The sequence below is a fragment of the Rhinoderma darwinii genome, chromosome 5, assembly GCF_050947455.1.
Source record: "Rhinoderma darwinii isolate aRhiDar2 chromosome 5, aRhiDar2.hap1, whole genome shotgun sequence".
Lineage (NCBI taxonomy): Eukaryota > Metazoa > Chordata > Amphibia > Anura > Rhinodermatidae > Rhinoderma > Rhinoderma darwinii.
Window position 1 is genome coordinate 22,931,811 of NC_134691.1, and position 14,980 is coordinate 22,946,790.

At 44.0% G+C, this 14,980-nt stretch overlaps 1 protein-coding gene across 5 annotated transcripts in view; it reads left to right on the forward strand.

Moving 5' to 3' along the window:
- The window catches only part of LOC142651276 (uncharacterized), a 290,189-nt gene that overhangs the window by 262,917 nt on the left and 12,292 nt on the right, over positions 1-14,980 (forward strand). For all 5 annotated transcript variants that reach the window (XM_075825742.1, XM_075825741.1, XM_075825743.1 and 2 more), the window contains 2 exons: positions 9,049-9,173; positions 13,465-13,622. In XM_075825742.1, the coding sequence (XP_075681857.1) occupies positions 9,049-9,173; positions 13,465-13,622 (283 nt within the window). The remainder of the gene's footprint in view (positions 1-9,048; positions 9,174-13,464; positions 13,623-14,980) is intronic.

A 14,980-nucleotide genomic window follows, 5' to 3' on the forward strand; every position in this document is an offset into this window, starting at 1 on the left:
TGCATTATAAATCACATCAACATAAACAAACAATTCAAAACATCATTCTGGATGCTTTTGACCCATAATACAACCCAGGTCTAACGGTGGGACAGGAGAGGGGGCAGAGGGAAGAATCTTAGGGGCCAGTTTATCGACTAAACGTTTCAAAACCCCCAACACATTATTACCCACCCCCCAAGCACCAGCAAAAGGGTATTCACCAGGCAAGGGCACCACCAAGGAAGCAGGTGGTTCAATCAATGGCATGCTCTCCGGCAAAACCGACTGCGTAGTGGGAGGTGGAGGTTGAACCCATAACTGGCTGGAAACCAACGGACGCCGAGGATCCTGATTCACACGGTGTCTGCGTATCAGACTACCAGAACTCGAGGAGCTGTAGGAAGAGCGTCCTGCTGAAGAAGAAGGAGACCTCCATCTCGAGGATCTTGACCGTGCAGATCGACCAGAGCTCCTTGAGACCCTTGACTGGCGTCAGGACCGGCTATGAACATACCGGGCAGAACCACGGTGGCCACGTGCCTGGAACCCCGGGAAACGGAACGGGATGACCTGTCATCAATCCGCCCATGAGCAGCACCAACTGCCATCACTGGGGACAGAGGCGGAACCGCGGCAGGCAGTTGCGCAGTTGGCATTGTCTGAACTATAGGGGGAGGGGCAGGCAAAACCTGCGACTCAGGGACCAGTACAAAAGGAGGTTCAGGCTCTAAAGCCACCCCTGCAAGCTGAGGTACCGACAGGGGTAAGATCTGGGATGGGGGGGCGGTGTATCCATCTCTCCAGCCGGCATACTGGCTCCTACATGAGCCAGACTCATGGCTGCTAAAAGCAGCCTGCAGGGTTCTGGCAGCAGGGGCCGAGAAACCCCGCCCCACCGTGTCCAGTGCATGAGGCGGGGGCATGGCTAAAGCACACAGCACACAGCTGAAGAGTGTGAGCAGGGGGAAGGGAAGCGGCGGGTGTGGGCTCAATGGCCGAGAGAGCGGGAGCCCCCATAATAGAATGCTGTAAAGCGGCTGGGGAGGTAACTCCCTCACCACTCTTACGGCCCCGCCGGGAACCAGGAGGACTGAGGCTTAAATAAACCAGCGGTCTCATACGCTGACGAGGTCGTCCACGTGCCTCACTATACAAGCCAGCCGCAACAGGGGAAGAAATGACGGCAGGATCGGTGGCACCAGCCGCCCCAAGGGCAGAGGTGAGCCAACCAGTTCCTTCACTCCTGAGCTTCTGCATAAACATCTCCATAAAGGGGTCAGCCATGACACCGGTCCCACCCACACAACTTTTCTCTCACTGATCCAGGCAGAAGAAAAGGCAGAATCTAGGGGGAGGTATCTTTTATACCACTTAAGCACATGGCCATTTAACCACACCTACCCCTGTTAACCCTTTTCCCACCTACATGTGGCTTGCCTGCCTGATCATATTCGTACTTTCCAAAACCTGCCCCTGCAGTCAGCTATTGCCACACCTAAGCGGCCCGGCCATTTACAGATTGTTAGGGTATGTTCACACGGGCTATTGTCAGAAGTTTTTCGGGCCGTAAACATCCGGAAAAAACGACTGAAAAATCGGAGGCAGAATGCCTACAAACATCTGCCCATTGATTTCAATGGGAAATACGGCGTTCTGTTCCGACAGGGCCTTATTCTATGCCTCATTTTCAAATTACGGCGCATAAAAAGACGCCCAGTAAAAAGAAGCGCATGTCACTTCTTGAGCCGTTGTTTTTCATTGACACAATAGAAAAACAGCTCCAAAATCGGCCGTAAAAACGCTTGTTTATTAAAAAACGTCTGAAAATCCGGAGCTGTTTTCCCTTGAAAACAGCTCTGTATTTTCAGACGTTTTTTGTAAAGCGCGTGACCATACCCTTTGGCTTGAAAATACGGTCACGTTTTCCTGCTGAAATGCACAAATATAGTCATTGGCAGTTTTGGAAGTTGCAGTCTCTGAACATAATTAATTTCTTTAATGAGTTTATTGAGATTCACACGTCAGTCCTTTTCCCAGTTTATCTTTAATTACAATTGATTTTTGCTGTTCAGTTTAGTTATCTCATTCACAATTTCTCAGTTAATTTCTGATGTAATTATTTAAATGGGGCTTGGCATGGAGAAGGGACCAGCGGCTTATTATCAGCCTCATAAACTAAGCAAAGCCTGTCACGAAGTCCTTGGGGCATGTCCACACGTAATGGAATTGCTGCAGAAAATGTCTGCAGAAACTAGCAGAAATTCCGCTGTGGAAGATCCGCACCATTTCCTGCGTTTTTTAGTGCAAAATATGGTGTGGATTTTGCTGCGTTTTTCTCAATGTTGGGAGATGGTGACATCTCTGAAAAACGCAGCAATTCAGTCCACTTTCAGGAATTGACATGATGTGGTACGAAAATACACTGCGTGTGGATGAGATTTGTTCAATCTCACCCACTTTTCTGCTACTGTATTCTGCTGCATATTTTCCGTCCGCAGTGTGGACATGCCCTTGTTCCCACACTGCAGATTTGCTGCAGATTTTGCATACATTTTTTGAGCCCAAACCAGAATTGGATACAGGAGAGCAGACCTAAAATGCCTTCAGTTATATATTTCTTCTGTTTAGGTTGCATTCCTGGTTTACAGTCAAAATCTGCAGCAAATCTGCACTGTGTGAACAAGGCCTAAATTCTCTACATTTATTTCTATTCGGGCTTGTTCAATAGGGGTTAGGACGGATTCAGACGAATGTGTTTTGCGTCCGTGCCGGCCACGTTATTTTCACGCGGCTCGCGCGGACCTATACAAGTCTATGGGGCAGTGCAGACAGTCCGTGAGTTTTGTGCAGCGTTAGTCCGCTGTGTAAAACTCGCGACATGTTCTATGTTTTGGCGTTTTTCGCGCATCATGCACCCATTGAAGTCAATGGGTGCGTGAAAATCACGCATGCCCCACGGAAGCACTTCCGTGGGACAAGCATTATTCGCGCAATAAGGCCAGATTCACACGAACGTTGCGTTTTTGCGCGCGCAAACAACGCAGCGTTTTGCGAGCGCAAAAACCATTTGACAGCTGCGTGTGTCATGCGTGTCTGATGCGCGGCTGCGTGATTTTCGCGCAGCCGGCATCATAGAGATGAGGCTTGTCAACGCCCGTCACTGTCCAAGGTGCTGAAAGAGCTAAATCTTTCAGCACCCTCGACAGTGAATGCCGAACACAACAGCGAAAAACCTGTAAAAAAAAAAGATAAAGTTCCTACTTACCGAGAACTTCCCGGCCGTTGCCTTGGTGACGCGTCCTTGGTGACGCGCCTCTCTTGACATCGGGCCCCACCTCCCTGGATGACGCAGCAGTCCAAGTGACCGCTGCAGCCTGTGCTTGGCCTGTGATTGGCTGCAGCCTGTGCTTGGCCTGTGATTGGCTGGAGCTGTCACTTGAACTGAAGTGTCATCCCGGGAGGTCGGACTGCAGGAAGGAGACAGGAGTAATCGGTAAGTTAGAACTTCGTTTTTTTTTACAGGTTAATGTATTTTGGGATCGCAAGTCACTGTCCATGGTGCTGAAACAGTTTAACTCTTTCAGCACCATGGACAGTGACTATCTCCTGACGTCGCGTACCGATAATTTTTTTGCCGGGATCGGCCAAAACGAGTTTGGCCGAACCCGGTGAAGTTCGGTACGCTTGTCCGGCTTCGCTCATCGCAAAGACACTCCGTTTGGATGTTCGGAAACAGAAAAGCACGAGGTGCTTTTCGGTTTTCATTCATCCTTTTCACTGCTGTTGCGCGAATCACGCTCGTCCCACGGAAGTGCTTTCGTGTGGTGCGCGTGATTTTCACGCACCCATTGACTTCAATGGGTGCGTGATGCGCGAAATACGCAGAGTTATTGAACCTGTCGCGCTTTTTGCGCAGCACACAAACGCTGCGCAAAAAGCACGGACTGTCTGTACTGCCCCATAGACTTGTATTGGTCCATGCGTGCCGCGTGAAAACCACGCGGCCCGCACGGACCGAATACACGCTCGTGTGAATCCCCCCTAACAGTAAAAGAATGAATGTAAACAAAAAAGCACCACGTGCTTTTTTGTTTACAAACATCCAAACGGAGTGTCATAATGATGGCGGCTGCGCGAAAAGCACGCTGCCGCGCATCTATATGAACAGGGCACACGCTCTTCTGAATCTGGCCTAAGAGTGATTTTAATAGTTTTTTTTAATGAGGCGCACAGTGGTACAGTGTGGACCCATTGATTTATATGTATTACAGCTACATAAAACATGGATCCGTAATATGACTGTGTCCATGAGGGGTTGTCACACAATTTAATATTACATTTCTCTGTTAGATCAGGAAAAACATAACAATTTTCCAATTGGAATCATTTCAAATAAATGCTCCTGTGTGTAGATAATGCTGTTACATGCATTTTTTTATGGAATTTTTGGTGGAGTTTTTGGTGGCGTTAAGTAGTGAGTTTTTCTACTGAACCTGTGTTTTTTTTAAGGTGGTGTTTTTCACATTTCAAATCATATCATTTAAAGATCATGTGATGCACAGATTCCTCTTTGCAACACACGATTTATTCTGAGAAAACGCCACCAAAAATGGCAATAAAAATGACTTTATACATTGACACTTTTATTTTTGAAGAGGAAAGAAAATAAAGCCACTAAATGCTGAAAAAAACCGCCAAAGCCAGACTTGTTGCAATTTTGTAAAAACGCCACTGGCCAAAATAATCAAGATAAAAATTTAAAAAAATGTCACCTAAATAAACACTGTTTTTGTAGTGTGTTATATATTTCCCCATTGACTTCAAGCTAACATCTGGCCGCTGTCGTCCCGTCCCCCCCCCCCAAAAAAAAACTGGCACAAAATGCCTGGAAAATACCATAAAAAGCGTGGCTTTTTGTCCTAAAAACACTGAATGTGAAGCTGACCTAAAAGGGGCTTCCATTTCTGCAACTTTTAATATACTTTGTGTTTCAATTCCTAATCATTTCCAAAATTCAGGGAGTGCACTGAATCCGCAGAACAGTCAGTTACACATGGATATACTACAGATGTTACACCAAGGCCTCTAGCAGTTATACCAAAGCAAACTTAGATCTACAAGATTTCTAAGGTTGAAGTGGAAAGTGCACTGATTGCAAGCAGTGTTCTTATACATGGTGTAGAACTGAAATACAAAGTATGTTAGAAAGTTCTAGAGCTTTATACAATTTATACAGGGTTCCGCCACTTTTTATGGCTAGAATAGCACAGCAAAATAACGGCAACCTCATAGTTACATAGTTTGTACGGTTGAAAAAAGACACATGTCCATCAAGGTCAACCAAGTGATGGGAAAAGGGAACGGAAAAATTTCTACACAAAGGACCTCAAAGGAGCCTGTTATAAGTCAATTGGCCCTATAAGGTGCTGTTTGGATCTGTTGTACTCCGAATTCAGCACAGCGTCATGGCTCCCTTTATCCCCTTGCCGTCATTTGATGTATACTTACGTCACAGCCGCCAAGGGGAAGTATGGAATGGGCTCACTGGCTGGGCCCGCTCCATACTAAGCGGGTGTCGGCTGTATGAAACAGGTGACATTACACTGCAACGAGCGTGTTCAATAGCGACCGCAGCATCTAAGCCATTAGAAAGAGGGTGGTGGCCCCCTCTGACAGCCCACCGCCCACTCCAGCGACACAATTGCGGAGTGCCGATGGTTGTCATGGCAGCCAAGGGGCCTAATGAAGGCCCCCAGGTCTGCCATCTTTGTGTTCCTATTAAGCCCTGCCATTAGTATTGCAATATATATAGTGCAAGCAATCCAACAATCGCTAGTTCAAATCCCCTAGAGGGACTAACAAAATAAGTAAAAAAAAATATCAAGACCGGGTTCACATGTAGTGTAAATTCTGCGGATTTTTCGCAACGGATTTCATTGCGAAAAATCTGCAGCGTATTGCAGTAGCAGCAGAGTGGATGAGATTTGAACAAATCTCATCCACACGCTGTGTAAAAAACCTGCCGAAAAAACGTTCATAAATTGACCTGCAGTGCAGTTTTTTTAATCCGCAGCATGTCAATTTATGCTGCGGAACCGCTGATTTTCTGTTGCGGGTTTTCTCCATTGAATTCAATGGGGAGGTAAAACCCGCAAATAGCAGATGTTGTGATTTTGGTGCAAAAATCGTAACTCAAAAAAAGAAAGTCTACACTTACCCAGATCTCTATGCTTCTCTGTCAATTCCGGCCTCCAGGGATGACGTTTGATCCCATGTGACCTCTGCAGCCAATCACAGACTGCAGCGGTCACATGGAATAAAACGTCATCCCAGGAGTCCGGGCTGCAGGACGTCAGAGGGACTCATCGCCATGGTTATAGGTAAGTATAGAGGGGTTTTCTTTTACGCGTTGTTTTCCGCAGTGGACATTCTGACAGAACAACCGCATCACAATTTTGTGTGTTTTTTTGCCTGGAATTCCCTGCGAAATCCAGGGCGGAAACGCTGTGTACCTTTGCGCAGCGTATCTGCCCTGTGTGAACATACCCTTAGGCCTTATTCACACGAGCGTGTCCGTTTTGCTTGCATAAAACGCAGCGTTTTTCTTGTGACACGTTCCGTGTGACATCCGTGTACGGTGCGTGTCTGCGTTTTTCATGCGGGTATGTCATCCATATGTCACGCGTTTTTTACGTCAGCAAAATAAACTGAAGGTGTTTTTCTATTTCTCATAATTTCTTTAGCAGCTGTTGCGTAAATCATGGACAGGACACGGATGTGCGTCCGTGTGCTGTCCGTGATTTTCACGCACCCATTGACTTCAATGGGTGCGTGATGCGCAAAAAACTCACAAGTATAGGACATGCAGTGAGTTTCACACAACGGACACACGCTGCATGAAAAACACTGAATGTCTGAATGGCCCCATAGGTCCGTGTGACGTCCGTTGTTTAAACGCGCGTAACACGTACGTGAAATACACTTGTCTGAATAAGGCCTAAAAGTTCAAAAAATGCCCCTATTCTATTTTCTTCCTAAAGCACTGTAAATAAAAATTGATAATAAACATAATTGGTATCGCCACGTCTGTAAAAGTCTGAACTATTACAATTTAACATTATTTAACCCCCTCGGTGAACACAGTAAAAAAAAAAAAGTTACATTAAAACGCCAGAATCGCTGTTTTTTGGTCACCTCATCTCCCACAAAAATTGTAATAAAGAGTGATCAAAAACTTGCATGTACCCTATGGTACTAATAGAAACCGCAGCTCATCCACGCAAATAATAAGTCCTCAGAACGCTCAATCGACGGAAAAATAAAAAAGTTACGGCTCAGACTCTGAAGACACAAAACTAATATGATTTTTAACAGTTATTTTTTTTCTTGTAAAAGTAGTAAAACATAAAAAAGACGATATAAATTTGGTATCGCCATAATCGTATTGACCCACGGAATAAAGTTAACATGTTGTTTTTATTCCACGGTGAACGTCGCAAAAACGAAACCTGAAAAAGAATGGAGGAATCGCTGTTTTTTTCCATTCCACCCCACAAAGATTTTTTTTCCTGTCTCCCAGTACATTATATGGTACAATAAATGGTGCCATAAAAAACTGCACTAATGCACAGGGATTCAAGGAAAACCACATAGAGAATCCCTGTGTCATGCACCTTCCCCTCAGGCCCTGCGCTAGATATAACACAGTGGATCTATTATACATGGAGTGTTAATTTAAAGAGGCTCTGTCACCAGATTTTGCAACCCCTATCTCGTATTGCAGCAGATCGGCGCTATAATGTAGATTACAGTAAAGTTTTTATTTTTAAAAAACGAGCATTTTTGGCCAAGTTATGACCATTTTTGTAGTTATGCAAATGAGGCTTGCAAAAGTACAAGTGGGTGTGTTTAAAAGTAAAAGTCCAAGTGGGCGTGTATTATGTGCGTACATCGGGGCGTTTTTAATACTTTTACTAGCTGGGCGTTCTGATGAGAAGTATCATCCTCTTCTCTTCACAACGCCCAGCTTCTGGCAGATCACGCTGTGACGTCACTCACAGGTCCTGCATCGTGTCAGACGAGCGAGGACACATCGGCACCAGAGGCTACAGTTGATTCTGCAGCAGCATCAGCGTTTGCAGGTAAGTAGCTACATCGACTTACCTGCTAACGCCGATGCTGCTGCAGAATCAACTGAAGCCTCTGGTGCCGATGTGTCCGACACGATGCAGGACCTGGGGCAGGAAGTGACGTCACAGCGTGATCTCTCGAGAACACGCTCTGTGTCTGCACTGCCAGAAGCTGGGCGTTCTGAAGAGAAGTGGATGATACTTCTCATCAGAACGCCCAGCTAGTAAAAGTATTAAAAACGCCCCGATGTACGCACATAATACACGTCCACTTGGACTTTTACTTTTAAACACGCCCACTTGGACTTTTGCAAGCCTCATTTGCATAACTACAAAAATGGTCATAACTTGGCCAAAAATGCTCGTTTTTTAAAAATAAAAACGTTACTGTAATCTACATTGCAGCGCCGATCTGCTGCAATAGCAGATAGGGGTTGCAAAATCTGGTGACAGAGCCTCTTTAACCTTTATTTTTGAAAAAGGAATTTGTGCTAGAAACATTTCCTAAAGAAGAAAAATGGCAAACATTACTACAATTTTGCATTTTGTGATGCATCGATAGGGCAGTTCAGTCGCCATGTATGAGCCCAATCTGTCATTTTTTAAGGTCCTGCAAATTAATTTGATCCTTTTAGCACATACGTTTCCAACAAAAGTCCTTAGTGACATCACTTTATTTCTATTAGGAAGTTATCAAGTGGCTCCAAATATCTGTGTTATGCCCAGATTGGATGCTCCGTCTTCCGCCCCTCAGGCGTTTAAGTCTTAATACTATGAAATATTCCTCTTCATCATGTCTCTGTGATGCTCTGGTGGGAATGTCCTATTGAAAAATGTATGAATCTTCTCTCCGCCACGCTAATGTATTCAGAGTTTTCTCAAGTGCCCGGTCACAGCATCAACCTACTTTTTTTTTTTTCTCTTTTTTTTTTTTCAGGAAGAACTAGGGGAACTAATGCAGATTGTGAATGAAAATAACCTAAATAACGAGTTGTCGGGCATGCAGAAAGAAAGGAGTTGCCATGGAAACATGAAACTGCTTCAGACCAATAGCCCACAGAGGTACGTCACTTTCTACCACGTCTGAGATGATGAACATGGCTATGGGGATGAATTTCTCCACAGCATGACGTTTTAATGCTAAAAAAATGACTTGTTTTCTGCAGGGAGGCACAGAATAATTGTAAGACACAAAGCAGAAAATGTCTAATCTTTAAATATATAAAACTTACCATCTCAATACATAAAGAGGTTTTTGGTTCAACGTACAAAGCAGTTGCATGATGGGGAAATGGAGAAATCAACTCAAGTTCTATGTATTTATCAATCTATGCTATATTTATCGTAACATCGCTTAACAGAGAAATGGCTCTTCTAAGCCGCAATCGATTTGACGCTAGGTAGACTAGGGTACAGAGTCTTAGGAATATCCCTGTTCCTTACCTTCAAAGGGGTTTTCCTATGATGGACATTTCTGACATATCCACGGGATATGTCATAAATATCAGATAGATGCGGGTCCCACCTCTGGGACCCGCACCTATCTCTAGAACAGAAACCCCGTTCTAGCATTTTGTGCTTGTGCTGTTTCAACGTTTCTACTTTGGCTTAATATCCTGTGGATATGTCATAAATGTCCTTCATGGAAAACCCCTTTAAAGCGTATCTAACCTTTCAGGTGACTTTTCAGAATAAGCTGTCATATGTGTGTACATAAGGAATAACACAATTTCTGGCCACTATATGACTTGTATTCCACATTTTCTAACAGTTTTCCCCTCAGGATCTTTTTCTAAGGCCTTACGCACATGACCGTAGTGGTGTGCATGGCCCGTGGTTTGCGGCTCGGACGGCTGCGGAGTGTTACCCGTGGCCCGCCCGCAATCACGGGCCGTGCACATGGCCATGTACATTCATTTCTATGGGCCTGGACTGCAAAATGCGGCCGTAATAAGACAGGTCCTATCTTTTTATGGTCCAGGCTCCCAGGCAATGCACGGACCGTGGAAAACACAGTCGTGTGCATGGGCCCATAGAGATGAATGGGACCGCAATTCACGGTTGAATTGCGGCCGCAAAAACACGGTTGAATTGCGGCCGCAAAAACACGTTTGTGTGCTTGAGGCCTAACTCTCAGCTATCTCTGAAGTGGGTGGAGCCTAACTGCTTTTATGTCTCCCATACACAGTACACATAGGGAAGGGAACATTCTGCTTCCCAACTTTGTAGCAGACTCTCAGAAGCAGCAGCATGGAGGATACTATACACCAGTAATGAGCAGTGTAGCTGTGAATCCAGCACTGGGGCGAGATATTACACTTAGGGTATGTGCACACGATAACTGCAATTAAGTCTGAAATTCCGGAGCTGTTTTCAGGAGAAAACAGCTCCTGAATTTCAGACGTAATTGCATGTACTCGCGTTTTGCGGGCCGTCTTTTACGGCCGTAATTTGGAGCTGTTCTTCATTGGAGTTAATGAAAAACGGCTCCAATTACGTCCCAAGAAGTGTCTTGCACTTCTTTTGACGAGGCTGTAATTTTACGCGCCGTCTTTTGACAGCGACGCGTAAAATGACAGGTCGTCGGTACAGTACATCGTAAAGCCCATTGAAGGTAATGGGCAGATGTTTGCCGACGTATTGGAGCAGTTTTTTCAGACGTAATTCGAGGCGTACATGTCTGAAAATAGGTCGTGTGAACCCAGCCTTACTAGAAGCTGCTGCTGTCCCTTCTCCCCACTCCCCTCTCTATAGACTTCTATGCGCAGCTGTAACCTGATCCCTTAGTGAGCTGATGGTGCGTCTTGTCTTGAGGAGATGCAAATAGCAGTAATTTCAGAGTGAGTAAGAAATTAGACATAGAGGGGGAGGAAAGTAGCCTGATAGTGGAGTAAGAGGCATTTTCTCAAATAAGATATATAACAAAGTTTCTTATATCTGCTTGAGCCCGCCGTTAAACTTAATGTCTATGAGAATAATCAGTAGGGGTCCCAGTGGTGAGGCCCCCAGCGATCAGTAAATTATCACCTATCCTGTGGATAGGTGATAATTTATGATTCTGGGAAAACCCCTTTAACTTTTTATGTAGCCTATATTTATATAATGGTGTTGGGAGGTGAGCATACACTTTAGGCTTAGTTAGAAATTCTTCTATAGTTGCTTGTGTTTTTTTTTCCCCCATAGGAAATAATTAAAGGCGCATTCTGATCACACATGTTCTTCTGATTTACATATGACTTTTAGTCACCTTGTAGCTTGAGCTTGAGATGATTCTGTTAGGTAAAGATTTAACTAAATTCAGGAATATTCTAAAAGAGTAGTAAAGTTTATCCCCTTTATGTTGATCTGGTGCATTAGAAAAATATAAAAATTGGTATAAGGATGCAGTGCTACATTTAGCCAGTGACCTGTATGTATCATCTTCCCTAATCATCTCTAGGACTTCTGCTCTGTACCTAAATTCTGGAATGCTGTGAATTTGACATCAGTCTAAGGCCCTATTCACACGGCTGTGTTCGGTTGGTGAGATAGGGACCATATTCGGCCGCATTTCCCGGTCCGAATACAGTTCAGGGAGCCGTACCCCTGGCATCACAGTCATTCATGAAGCTGTGAGTCACTGCCTACCTGTCAGAATACTGTCCTGTATAACTATGATGCTAGGAGCCCGACTCCCTGAACTCTGTTCAGTCCGGGAAATGTAGCCGACATACAGTCTGAATCTCGTAGGCCAAACATGGCCAAGTGAATAAGGCCTAAGAGTGCGCATACAAACTAGATGAAAGTTGGCCAAACCTGCCAATTTTGGCAGGATCGGACAACTATCTAATGTATATGGGAGTGTCAGGACCCTTTCATGAAAGAAGGATCAGACATGTTCGATTTCAACATCCCCGATGCTTTGTAACCCCGGCAGATTAACAGCTCGAAATAAGCATAGGTTGCTACTATAAAATATAACCTTTAATAAATACCCCAAAAATCAAGTGTATAGATTCACAGGACAAACGAAAAAATTATTTTAGGGGTATTTATTAAAGGTTATATTTTATAGTAGCTACTTATGCTTATATCGACTTTCTGTAATAATGAGCATTTTATATCTGATGCATGGTACTTTGGACGGGCTTGTCTATTTGTACAGATTAGCAGCTGACAGAGGTGTCTAGCGGCGGCTTATTACCCTCTCCCAATTGAAAACACATTTGGGGGAGACGGGAGAAATAATTTTTTGGTTTGGCCGACAGCTTTTGTAAGTGCATGGACATCTTTATTCCTATTATTCACAGTATTAAACTTTGAAAACTCATCTTTAAGGGAGACTTATGTCAAATTCATTGAAATAACCACAGCCGTAAAAGCTGCCATTAGGCCTAGAGGCTTAGGCTTCATGCACACTTCCGTTGGCCGTCATACGGCCGTTAATGACGGATGCGTGAAACACGGACCGCACACGGATGTCTTCCGTGTGCAGTCCGTTGTTTCACAAACCAAATCAATGAGAAGGCAGAGACTGTTCCGTCAAAAACGGACAGGAGTAGGACCTGTCCTATTTTTGATGGAACGGTCACATGGTTCCATTAAAACAGCAGAAGTGTGCATGGCACCATTGAAATTAATGTGTCAGGGTGCTATCAGTTAAAAAAACGGATTGCACCCTGACGAAAAAAATTGAAGTTGGCATTAGGCCTTAGGGTGACCCATGTTGTTAAATATATGGTCTAGGTCTACAATGTGGGTTCTCCTTTGTGCAGAAGCTCTAATATATGGCACTACTATCTGTCCTTAGGTTGCTGCTCTAGTAACAATGATAATGTTCCCGTATACATTATTATAATTCGGTTTACTGTCAACTAGTTGGGAGGGTCATTCTTGACGTTGTTGTGGGGGCCCCCTGAACTTTATTCACTCCCTTAGTCACAACGTATAACGGATAAGCTTCACTTTGCACTGACGGGATGGCTAGTTCACCATTATTTCTTAAGTCCCATTCTGGTTCTTTGGAAAAAATCAGCTCTCATATGTTTACTGCTTCCCCTGATGCACCGAGGGTATTATTATAATGCAGATACACCTACTGTATGTATTCAATATTAAAGGTAAGATGTTCTTAGTATATCTGTGGCATAGACTTGTGGAAACGTTTTACAATAACATTCACTTCAAAATAGCTGGTTGGGTTTTTTTTTTGTGCTGTAGGCATTATATGTGGAAAGTGCTAACTAGCATGAGGCCGAACTATTTTTACCCTTGTATTCTTCTTGAAGTGGCACGGCTCGTAAAGGTCAGTAGGCTTCCCATGGAAGATGAAGACTGAGATTCTAAGATCCCTTTTGCTTTGTTTTCCTACCAGGGTGATGCTTCAACCGCCAAGTTCAGAAAGTTCACAGTCATTACCGATGCTGATAGCAAATCTGCAGGAACAGAGACAAGCTATGGAGCAGATGAGCCAGAGGCTTCAGTCACTAGAAAGGATGATTCGTCATAGCCTGCAGGCTAATGCTTCACCAGGTAACAGGATTAGGGGTGAAAAAGCCATTGTGTCTGTCTCATCAGTTCACAGCAAATCCAAAGTTTTCCACTGAACCAAGAATTCAACACGCGCTCATATTATTTTGTATAATTGTCAACATTATTCCAAAATACTGCTTGATCCAATTATGATACGACCATGAAGCTACATTCCCTGGGGGGGGGGATATATAGCTTTACATTTACTTTGAATATATACAGTAATTGGCACAGAGGAAGACAAGGCTCACATGAGTCTGTATTTGTAAGAGGTGACCGTATATTATTTATATATTAGGGTTCGGCCACACTTGGTGGTGTATATAATATTGACCGTGATGACCAGATTTTTTTTATTTTTTTTGTTAAAGGGCTTCTCCACTTTAGACAGTCCTTTTACAATAAGGAGATCATAAAGTGCCCCCCGCCCCTTTCCTGGAATCAGCAGTGATCAGATGTAATAAGTAAGAAACCTGGCAATAACTGTTAAATTTCCATGCAGCGCCACCCCTGGGAGAATTAAGCATTACACAGTGCCCTTATATGGGTAATTGGTTGTATGTGTAGGACAGGATCTCCAGATAAAGAGCTGCTCTTTGTAACCTCTCTTCACTCTGGCCATAAGATGAGGATCCTGAACAGAGGACCCACCCTCTATTAACTTCATATTCCCTAAAAGGGTATAAGAAAATGGAAAAACCCATGTTTTGCCTTCTACTGAATAAGGGTGTATTTACATGCGGCTTTTTTTAACTTTTGTCTTGTTTTGTTGCTGCTATTTTCATATGTTTGTTACGAAAATCACAAACACAACAAGAATGACAGCCCCTGTAGCTGCAATGGAGACTTTGGAGGACACACAGGTTGGCACCATCACCCTGTGGCTGGCCATACACTAGAGATTTTGGACAGCTAGTTTAGACCATTTTTTATCAACTGTCCGTGCCTTTTTACAACACGAGCAAGCATGACAGACGCCAAGCGAAGACAGATATCTGTGGAAAAGTTGATTTGCCTTGTTGGATTTTCTGTGTGGTTCTCAGATGCAGTTCTTGGAAAGTTATTTTTGCCAAATGACAGATCTAAATCACATCAATAGAAGCCCAGACAACAATTCAAGGCAGGAATCAATAGCAATTTGTCATTTTAATTTATGGTTTTTATTGTCCAACATGACAACCTTCACAGACCAACCATGAACGAATAGTCCTTCAGAAAAGGTCCAACTGAAATCACTAATATCTGGCCAGCTTTTACCATGTTGAGGGATTAATGACGGGGGACTGTGAGTGTCAGGGCTTTATGCCTGAGATGGGTGAGTGTAGTGGTGTCAACCCCACTTTGATATTTGCTACAGA